This window comes from Gouania willdenowi, chromosome 11, assembly GCF_900634775.1.
Source record: "Gouania willdenowi chromosome 11, fGouWil2.1, whole genome shotgun sequence".
NCBI classification, from domain to species: domain Eukaryota; kingdom Metazoa; phylum Chordata; class Actinopteri; order Blenniiformes; family Gobiesocidae; genus Gouania; species Gouania willdenowi.
Genome location: NC_041054.1, coordinates 10,307,792 through 10,318,532, shown reverse-complemented (window position 1 = coordinate 10,318,532; position 10,741 = coordinate 10,307,792). Strand labels below are relative to the sequence as shown.

At 38.9% G+C, this 10,741-nt stretch overlaps 1 protein-coding gene across 2 annotated transcripts; it reads left to right on the top strand.

The window, feature by feature from the left end:
* Positions 1-10,741, top strand: LOC114471953 (polyadenylate-binding protein 1). Of its 2 annotated transcripts, none has more exons than XM_028460953.1 (14): positions 1-193; positions 2,818-3,011; positions 4,413-4,528; positions 4,769-4,908; positions 5,014-5,108; positions 5,198-5,335; positions 7,334-7,429; positions 8,043-8,400; positions 8,482-8,592; positions 8,685-8,830; positions 8,922-9,006; positions 9,296-9,426; positions 10,428-10,528; positions 10,625-10,741. In XM_028460953.1, exons 1-13 carry the CDS (start codon positions 1-3, stop codon positions 10,518-10,520), a joined length of 1,896 nt encoding a protein of 631 aa, XP_028316754.1. In that variant the 3' UTR covers positions 10,521-10,528; positions 10,625-10,741. The 2 variants fall into 2 exon arrangements, with proteins under 2 accessions (XP_028316754.1, XP_028316753.1); XM_028460952.1 differs by having other exon boundaries at positions 8,919-9,006.

Genomic DNA, 10,741 nt, shown 5'->3' with positions numbered 1-10,741 from the left:
ATGAACCCCAGCGCCCCCAGTTATCCCATGGCCTCCCTGTACGTCGGGGACCTGCACCAAGATATCACCGAGGCGATGCTGTACGAGAAATTCAGCCCAGCAGGAGCGATCCTGTCCATCAGGGTCTGCAGAGACATGATCACCCGACGCTCTCTTGGTTACGCTTATGTCAACTTCCAGCAGCCAGCGGACGGTATGTTTGAGATCATTGTACGACTTTTATATTGTTGCTAATGCTATGAACTCGTGTGTGGAAATGACAGCCACACGTGACTAGAGCCGACATGTTGTCGGCAGGGTCTCTCCTCTCTCCTCATTTGAACCTCATTGCAGCGGCGCAGCACACAGCTACATGTCCTCAGCATGGCCACCATATTACAACACACCACTGGCTTTGGGACAAAAAACAAAACCTCCATTAATCACAAGCTGCGACCCAAAAAACACGACGTTGAACTAAAAAAGGCAATTTAAAAGACAAAATATTTATCGGCAATGTACTTTTTATTATGGTTATTCATGTGTTTATCACAAACAATAAGTTATATGTGTTTCGATTGTGTTTAGTCTACACTCAAATTTGAAATAAAAGCTGATTTTACTTTCTCTTTTGGCTCCCAGGCACATGCCCGGGCCGTGAACCATTGAAAATGGCGCTGCCATCCATTTTTTTTTTTTTTTTTTTTGGACTTCCTTAACCACATGTTGAGAAAGTATGCTGTAGATGACTAACTAAAAGTGTCTTGTTATCAGTTCTCTGCTTGAACAACACCCAAATTATTTTAAGATTAGTCCTGCTTAATAAAAAACACAAATCTACATACAACATGGATTCCCATCCAGGGGTATGTGTACCTCTGATGGTACAGGAACACATTGCAGGGGTTAAAAATTGTATGTAGTAATAATAATGACCAGTTCAATAATATTGTATTCAATATTTAAAAGGTCAATAGCAATTATAATAGCTTACCATTACATTTTGGAATATAATTACATTTAGGATACACGGCATAAATAAGTTTTCCAATAGTCGTCATAGTCAATTACATTGGAAACACAATTTATATATTAAAAGTCAATATAACTTAATTTAAACATTTTCCAGGTGGAATGTGTTTCATAAAAAGTAGATCATTTTAATTTGTAATATATAGTAAACAGTCATTCAATCATATAGATTACATTTTATCTATTTCCTCAAAAATGACTTGTTTTCAAACTTTATGTAATTATCAGTTTATAGTAATTATACACTGCATTTCTCTTCACATGAGGCTTTAATTAAAAGCTGTTAAAAGATTTTTATAGTCAAAGCCACCTGAGAATAAACTGCGCCGCATGTGGCTACAGAACTAATAAAGGTTTATCACCATCAATTAATGGTGACTTATCAGTGTTATTCAGGGCAAAAACGCAGTGTCGGCCCCGAAATATTTGGAGCATATGCTCAACTGTTATAGATATCGTCTCCCAACAATACATTGTCTACACACTTGTGATAAGACTGCTTTTGTTCTATTGAGATTTGATTGTGTGAATCAGATCTCAAAGCCTTCTGCTAATGCTATGGTAGAATGTATTCGTGTGTAAAGCTATAACAACAAGAACAAATCATGCACGATTTGGTAATACCCTTAGAATATCAATATTTTATTATTTCTCGGTCTTAATAGGTCTAAGAAAATGCAAACATACAAGCAAAAGACTGACAGAAAAATACAAAATGTAACTTTAAGAAGTAAGCAAAGGCTACTGACTGAAACAAATCATATAACTAGGTCTGAACAGGAATACGCAAACAAAATGCTCATGTAATAGTCATGGGAAGGCAGTCTAATAAGCAACACCTGGAGGGAGAGATAGGAGAGGAGAATAGCTAATCATTCAACCAACAAACTGACATAACTGGGATTGTAGAAACTAAAAACTAAAGGCCCAAAGGAAACATTATTAAGAAAACCATAAAAGCATGCAATATGACACAAGAGGACTTCATTTTTTTTTTAATTCAAGTAGCTAAATTAAAATCTATAACCATTCTCTAGTCTATAACTGCAGAGTACAGTAGACAGGCTCAAACCTTCAGAACAAGGGAGCTACCGTGGATTATAGATGAATCAAAGTAAAACACAGACCCAGCAGAAATATAGCAAAGGCCAAAAACAATAGAAATAAACCAAAGATATAATAACTGAATATTTACCAAGTACACTCGCTTAAACCTAAAAAAAGCTCAAGTTCTTTGGTTAATAGCTAAAGAATTTTACAACAACTCATAACTACAGTAGTTAAGTTGTCACTACTAAAAGATAATCAAAAAGATGGTTTAATGAGACCCTTCACATTCAATACACTTGTCAAGCTCGACACATATGGGATTTATTTATTATTTAATAATAATTTTTAAAAAAGGCAGACGTAATCTGCCAGTTACTGATATATTGGTCGGTGCCCAGTAAAACCAAAATAAATAACTTTAATTAGTAACATTGTCAACATAAGGACTGTAAAGCCATTGATGTATAAGAAAAGGCAATTCCAGTTAAAGAAATATTGAACAAATAAAGTTGCTCAAAAAATTATAAGAATTGATAAATCAAGAAAGGCAAAATGTTACTGTAAACAATGACCTGTCATTTTGTAATAATTACTTCTGATTCAAAAGTGTCATCTTTCTGTGAAGTGTGAGCTTTTTTTCAAGTGTTTATAGCACAGTTGGACCAGACGACCCCATTAGTGAAACACGTTCACACACATGGCCATAAAGCAATGAACATGAATGTCATGTCTGCTCTTCCTTTGCTCCCCTACCAGCCGAGCGAGCTCTGGACACCATGAACTTTGACGTGATCAAAGGACGACCTCTGCGCATCATGTGGTCACAGCGTGATCCTTCACTCAGAAAAAGCGGAGTGGGAAACATCTTCATCAAGAACCTTGACAAATCTATTGACAACAAGGCTCTCTATGACACGTTCTCTGCGTTTGGCAACATCCTGTCCTGCAAGGTAACGGTCTTTCTCACCCCCCACATCATACATTAGCTGATTTAGGTGGTGATCAGATTTCACTTGTCTGTGATCTCGTGCATGTTTGTGGTTGCTTTGAGTGCTTTTCATTGGAACACTGTCTTCATTCTGCTAACAGATACCGTGACGAGCAACTAAAACCCTAAACATTTCTACGATCTGATAAGAAATGCTCAATTGTCTCTGGATAATGTCTTCATTAATTTGGTGCACTTTACTTGAACATTGATATAAATGTAAAGTTTGCGGTCAGCTTTAGGCTTGGCTCAGGGAAGAGGATGCCAAAGTTGCACCTAGAAGAGTGTGGGAAACAGTTATAGGATGCAAGCTTAGGCTTTATCACCCTGTAGCTGACCACCTTTGATGAGGGTGTCTACTGTTAAAAAGGCCAAAACACCCCATGATTCAAAGGAACACTACTGATGATGCGTCTCAAATTTACATCCTTCACATATCTGAGACGCAGCTCCAACTCCACTCTCAAATGCTAAACCTCATGAGACTACCATCTTTTGGCACAAAGGAGGCTTAACATCACGTCACATGTTTAGTTATTCTGATTGTGGCAGTTTGAAATCTGAACAGCAAATTATAAGAATAGATGTTTACTTATCGACTAGTCTGTTACACAAAGTTTTTCTAACAGTTCAATTTCAGCGCAGAATAACCTACAAGGTCAAAAAATATTGTGTGCCTTTAATATCTAAAAATATCTTCTGCACACCATGTTATTGGTAGAAACACTACTGAAAGATGTGCAGAGTGTGACCGGCCTCACATTTAGCATGACTCATAAACAGGGAGATGGAGTAACTGACAGTATTGGGGGAAATCTACCTGTTACTAAATACAAAGTTGTGATGCTTTGACTACTTAGTCATACAAATTCAGCTGCCATGTAATCATTAACAGTTAAGATCATGTTATTACATTTAAAAACAACATCTATACACTCACTTTTAATGTCACTCCTACATTTTCTTGCACGCACTCCTTGCACCAATTAGCGAGGTCAAGTAGCTAAGCCATCTCCATAAAAATATCCTTCTTCTCTGCCAGAAGATCATTACATTGTTCCCAACCAACAATGACACGCTAACGTTAGCTTGCCAAGTTGTGCTGACTTTGCTAAATGTGAAGCACACCTACTGATGTCCAGGTGGTTCTGCATCGATTCTTTATATATCACTCTTACATTTATTTAAAATGCATGCTGTTCTTAGTTTTATGTCACTGAAAAATGTGTTTTGCAGTCGACTAATGCTGTTAAGAAATTTGAACTCCAGTCAATAACTTTTGTGTTTAAGTGCTAACAGAAAGAATATGATTGCTGCATGTGTGTGTGGCTTTAAAGCAGCACGTTTTTTTCTTTCTCAAAAGGTGGTTTGTGATGAAAATGGCTCTAAAGGATATGGGTTTGTGCATTTTGAGACTCACGAGGCAGCAGAACGAGCCATTGAGAAAATGAATGGCATGCTGCTCAATGACCGGAAAGTGTAAGTTTACACATGTTAAAATGTTTCGATGTACTCCACTAATCTCAGGCTGTTTGTTTACACAGAAAAGTCTGTGCTCTGCTCACGTTTGATGTTATAGTAAATCATTCAGCACTTCTTAGTTTTTACTGTATCAATTAATTGCATCTTGAAAAAGTCCACATGCATGGTTTAAATATTGTATGTGCAATAATAATAAACTTCTTACTAAGAAGATATTTTTACTGGTCATTTGAACAGATTTGTGGGCCGCTTCAAATCCCGGAAAGAACGCGAGGCTGAGCTGGGTGCCCGAGCCAAAGAGTTCACAAACGTCTACATTAAGAACTTTGGTGATGAGATGGATGATGAGAAGCTGAGAGAAGTCTTCAGTCAATATGGTCAGTATGAGAGAAGCAACCTGAACTTTGTTCCTAGAAGCAATCTGTGCTTGAGTCGACTAAAGAGTGTTCAACTTTTCAATAAAGATAATGTTTGTTCCCCAGGAAACGCGATGAGTATTCGGGTGATGACAGACGACAGTGGAAAGTCTCGAGGCTTTGGGTTTGTGAGCTTTGAAAGGCACGAGGACGCCCAGAAGGTATGGGTTGACGCTCCTATTAACGAAATTGTCACACATTTTCAGCTACAAAGGTGGCTGTTTCCTTGATTTTTATTTTTATTTTTCAGGCAGTGGATGAAATGAATGGGAGGGAATTGAATGGGAAATTAATCTACGTCGGGCGTGCCCAAAAAAAGATGGAGCGACAGACAGAGCTGAAGCGCAAATTTGAACAGATGAAACAGGATCGCATGAGTCGTTACCAGGTGAGATTTGTTTTAATGACAAAACCATTTTTTTTTTTACATCTTGTTCATGTCCTTAATAAGATCAATAGGCTCAAAGCTCCAGAATGGCTATAAAAGAAGTCGTAGTTCTCAGACCCTTATTGTAGGGCTGGGTGGTATGACCAAAATGTATATCACGGTATTTTTCAAAATTCTAATCGTTTCACAGTATCTTTTTTTTTGTCACGCAAAATCAGGTGTTCACAGCAATTTTTACTGTTAGAGAGAGGAATTACTGCAGTAGATTGATTTAGGATGGTCTATTTTACTGTCATGATGAGTGAATATTGTAGAATAATTCCACACTGGTAGTAATACAAGTTTGCAACAGCAGTCCAATGGCTCTTTGCCTCGGTAGCTTAGGTTTAGCATTAGCTTGATTTCCAGCTTTAAATGCTGCATACTCAGTGGTGTGGTGGTTTCTTATGGTGAATAATTTAGCATTTTGTTTGCAGCTCCACTAGGACTTATTTCTGCGTTATAGAAATTGCAAATTGCGATCCTTTGCTCTCTTTTTTTGTGTATTGCTGCTGACATGTTAGGCTAACCTTGCCTCCATCTTTGTGAGTGTTGTCATCCTGTAGCAGAGGCATGCGCACGCAGGCACATGCTCATATGCAGCTTCAGAGCTTTCAATTGTGTCTTTCTTATCCATTTACACCTATGATTTATACCATAACTAACACCAGAGCGCTACTCTTTACCTTCCTATTTAGAAGTGCAACGTTGAAAAGGGTCCGGTCTGAAACGCGGCGCAGCTATTTTAATAATCAACTAGTAAACGAGTATTGAAACAATTAACCGACTAATCAGATGACAAATCGCACAGTAATTTGCTCTATGTTGCTACAGTCTTTTAAATTTGGCTTGGGGCAAATTTTGACAAACAAATACCTCCAATAGTGTTTTTATTGCTGTTGAATCTTGTTTATTTTATATCTGATAATGAGTTACATTTCCTATAATTAAACCAGATCAGAGATAATGATTTAGTCATTATTATACTGAGAGCATTACTAATGGGATATTCTGGTGTAATAATCACAATATTTACATAACTGTCCATTTGGACCAGCTCTGTGAACACGAAAAATATAATTAAAAATATTGCATTTCACAAGTTGGGACGGATGAATAGTGACAATAGTTTTATACCAAAATTTATTCCACACAGTGTGTGACATGTTAGCTTTTATCCTTCCATAAAAGTATTAAATATGACCATAAGTCAATCTGTGACCCTTTGTGGTTTAATGACAGGTTAGCTTAGTCAGTAGAGCACCGTCAGCTTGTTTGTGTGAACTTTGGGTGGATCTGAAGGAGGAAGTTAGACTGGCTCACTTTGTTGGTTGGGTGTCTGGTCTTAACCAAGTAACGGTGCCTGATGTATCGCTGATCGTCACAGCTTCAGGTAGACTGTGTTGAGCAGAGCTGTGTGTGTGAGCGGCGTTGACAATGCTGAGCTCCTGGATATGAGCGCTGAGCTCCCGGTAAAAAGGGTGAGCTCCCGGAAAGAACGCTGAGCTCTCGGTAAGAGCGCTGAGCTCCCAGTGACAGGGTTGAGCTCCCGGTAAGAGCAATGAGCTCCGTAACAGGGGTGAGCTCTCGGTAACAGGGACATATTCTTACGTCCGTAAGGTGCATACAGTTCTGAGAAAAGATATATAGAAGGTGGGATGAGCCACTCCTCATGAAAAAACAATGTTCAGCTCTGTCCACAGCTTAAAAAAGACAATTGAACCATAAAAAAACAATTAAAAATAAATAAACAAGTGACGCTTAGCCCTCTGGGGAGGGGGCCGCCAGGCCTATAAAGCACTGCGGGAATCCCTGCCAGTATTCGGTATGAACCTGTATATATCGCCCAGCTCTACCTTACTGTTCTTTCACCAAGCAACTGCAAACACAATGAAGAGTTGAACAGAAGCACATCACTTCTCCTTTTATGGATTTCTTAAATGTGTTTTTGTTTCCCAGGGTGTCAATCTGTATGTGAAAAACCTTGATGATGGAATTGATGATGAACAACTGAGAAAGGAGTTTTCACCTTTTGGTACCATAACAAGCGCCAAGGTAAGACTGGTTGTTTATGTCTGATATTAGTTATTGCAGGGTGTGGTTGATACGTTGTAATTTACAGCTGTTACAGAATTTGGTTTAGATGTTACAGTAAAAGTTACAGATGTTAGCGTTGGATGTAGAAGTTACAGTGTTAGTTACAGATGTTAGCGTTGGATGTAGATGTTACAGTGTTAGTTACAGATGTTAGTGTTGGATGTACTTACAGTGTTAGTTAAATATTTTACAGTGTTAGTTTCAAATGTTAGCGTTGGACGCAGATGTTACAGTGTTAGTTACAGATGTTAGTGTTGGATGTAGTTACAGTGTTAGTTACAGTGTTAGTTACAGATGTTAGTGTTGGATGTAGTTACAGATGTTAGTGTTGGATGTAGTTACAGTGTTAGTTACAGATGTTAGTGTTGGATGTAGTTACAGATGTTAGTGTTGGATGTAGTTACAGTGTTAGTTACAGATGTTAGTGTTGGATGTAGTTGCAGTGTTAGTTAAATATTTTACAGTGTTAGTTGCAGATGTTAGTGTTTGATGTAGATGTTAAGATAAAATTTGCAGGCATTGTTCTGGCATTGCTATGTTAAATCTATATCATATCATGTGACTTCCTCAGGTCATGACGGAAGGCGGCCGCAGCAAAGGATTTGGGTTCGTGTGCTTTTCGTCCCCAGAGGAGGCCACTAAAGCTGTGACAGAAATGAACGGCCGCATCGTGGCCACCAAGCCTCTGTACGTGGCTCTGGCCCAGAGGAAGGAGGAGCGCCAGGCCCACCTGACCAACCAGTACATGCAGCGCATGGCCACTGTGCGCGCTGTTCCAAACCCTGTCATCAACCCGTACCAGCCCGCCCCTCCTTCTGGTTACTTCATGGCAGCCATACCTCAGGCACAGAACCGTGCTACTTATTACTCAGCCGGTCAGATGGCTCAGCTCCGCCCACGCTGGGCCACTCAAGGTGTCAGGCCACAACGTGAGTATTGTGTGTGTTGGCATGTCTTAGTGTAACAATCATATTTTTATATTTAACTGCTTTGTTTGTGTTTGTTCATAGACTTCCAGAACATGTCCGGTGCCATGCGTCCTTCAGCACCTCGCCCTCAAACCTTCAGCACAATGCGTCCTGCGTCCCAGGGGCCCCGCATGATGTCCACCCAGCGTGTCTGTGCGTTTTTCCCACAGCAGGCAACAAGCATCCTATGATTGTGTTATTGTGGAATTCCAGGTCTCATATCCTCTCGTATCTTCTTCTCACAGCTGCACAACCGATGGGTCCAAGACCGGCTGCCGCCCCTGCTCCTCAAATCGCTCCTGTGCGTGGCGTGCCTCAGTACAAGTATACTGCAGGAATCCGCAACTCTCAGCAGCACATCCCCGCTCAGCCTCAAGTCAGCATGCAGCAGGTAGGAAGACACAGCTGAAGCTCTATTTACATTTCTAAAAGATTTGGATGTTTTTGAGTTAAAATGCCTGTGACTCTGAATCCCCCAGCAGCCGGCTGTCCACGTTCAGGGACAGGAGCCACTGACTGCCTCCATGTTGGCTGCAGCTCCTCCACAGGAGCAGAAGCAGATGCTGGGTAAGATAGATAACTATAGTACTTAGCAGGATAGTTTATATGAAATACACATAGCATCATCATGTACTGTTTTTGTTGAATAGACTAGTTTAAAATGTTAAAAACTTACATCTAACCTTAAAACCATCAGAGTCTACGATAAACAAAACTCGTTTCTGCATCAGATTCTATCATTTTTTTTAACAGAATGTTCATATAAATCGTTTTTAAGCCGTTTTGAACTAAAACTAAAGGCATATGTACTTACTGCAAATGTCCTTCCAAACCTTTGATGTTTATCCATCTGTAGGTGAGCGCTTGTTTCCACTGATCCAGAACATGCATCCCAGCCTGGCCGGCAAGATCACAGGCATGCTGCTGGAGATCGACAACTCAGAGCTGCTCCACATGCTGGAGTCGCCCGAGTCTCTCCGCTCAAAGGTCAGAATAAAGTCTAAGTCCTAAGATCATATTGTGAATAGGTTCATATAGGGCTGGGCGACATACCTGAAATGTGTTTCACAATATAAATGTTTCACATGAGTCGCTATTGATAATTATTGATTCATTTTTTTTTTAACCTATTCAAAATAAAGACCAGAAGAAAAAAGGCCAAATTTAAATACTTAATCTTTAACATTTGAAAAGAGGTCAACAAAACTATGGAAATAAATTAAAAAACCTCAATTCAAAAAATAAACTGTTCAACGTACAATATAGACATTAAATAAATGCTTAATCAAATGAAATGTGCAACACATTTTATAATTATTCAGTGCACACCTGAGGTAGAACTAACATCTCTGACATAAAACGAACAGCGGGGTATGTATTAATAAAATATTATGGGGCCAATTTTGGCATTTGTTTTTCATTTATAATGATTTTTAATTTTTTTTTTAAAGCATTTGAAAAGGAAAAATAACTGTTTTTACTGTTTAATATAAACCGCTGCTGCTGAATATTGTTTATTTGATATCTGATAATAAGTTACATATAGTTATGGTTTATAAATATCTCTGATTTCCTACAATTAAACCTTATCAGACTTGATGATTTAATCATTAATTACTGAGAGCATTACTGAAGATATTTTGGTGTAATAATCACAATAGTTAGATACTGGCAGCGTGCACTGACCGTTGTGAACACAGCTACTTTGAAGCGGTCATGCTATTCATCTGCCTACATCCCCCAGAATGCCTTGCGGTTCTGGGTCACGGGTTGTTTCCGGATTTTTTCTAACGGAGTTCAGTGAAATTATTGAACATTCTATCGCGCATATTTTCTCTTGATATCGATGACATCTCTATCGCGATATGTATCGTTATTATTTTATCGCCCAGGCTTAGGTTCATAGCAGTTTAATTACAAACGTTTATATTTTTTGACTTTGGCTTTCAACTCCAAATCCTGTAAACATTAATGATGGTTGTCTGCAGGTGGACGAGGCTGTGGCTGTGCTTCAGGCTCATCAGGCAAAGGAGGTGGCCCAGAAGACAGGGACAAACTCAGCCGCAGTCCCAAGTGTCTAAACCCCAAGGTTCGTTTAAATCTTCAATTCCTGTTACATGCATTCACTTTCATTACAAATAAGACCTAAATTGAAAACCATGTTTTGTGTTGTGTTTTGTTACAGGAATCGGGAGTCTTCAGACCAGCTTTACAGACGGATGAAGTAATTTTACAGATAAAAAGACAAAATTCTTTAAACAAAGTAAAAAGTAGGTAAATAATGCATTAAAAAAAAAAACAA

Excerpts from the sequence above, each read along its gene's own strand:
- LOC114471953 (XM_028460952.1), top strand. The coding sequence starts at position 1 with ATGAACCCCAGCGCCCCCAGTTATCCCATGGCCTCCCTGTACGTCGGG. Across the intron at positions 8,831-8,918 it reads CTCAAGTCAGCATGCAGCAG|CAGCCGGCTGTCCACGTTCA; the intron begins GTAGGAAGACAC and ends TGAATCCCCCAG. Across the intron at positions 9,427-10,427 it reads CCGAGTCTCTCCGCTCAAAG|GTGGACGAGGCTGTGGCTGT; the intron begins GTCAGAATAAAG and ends GGTTGTCTGCAG.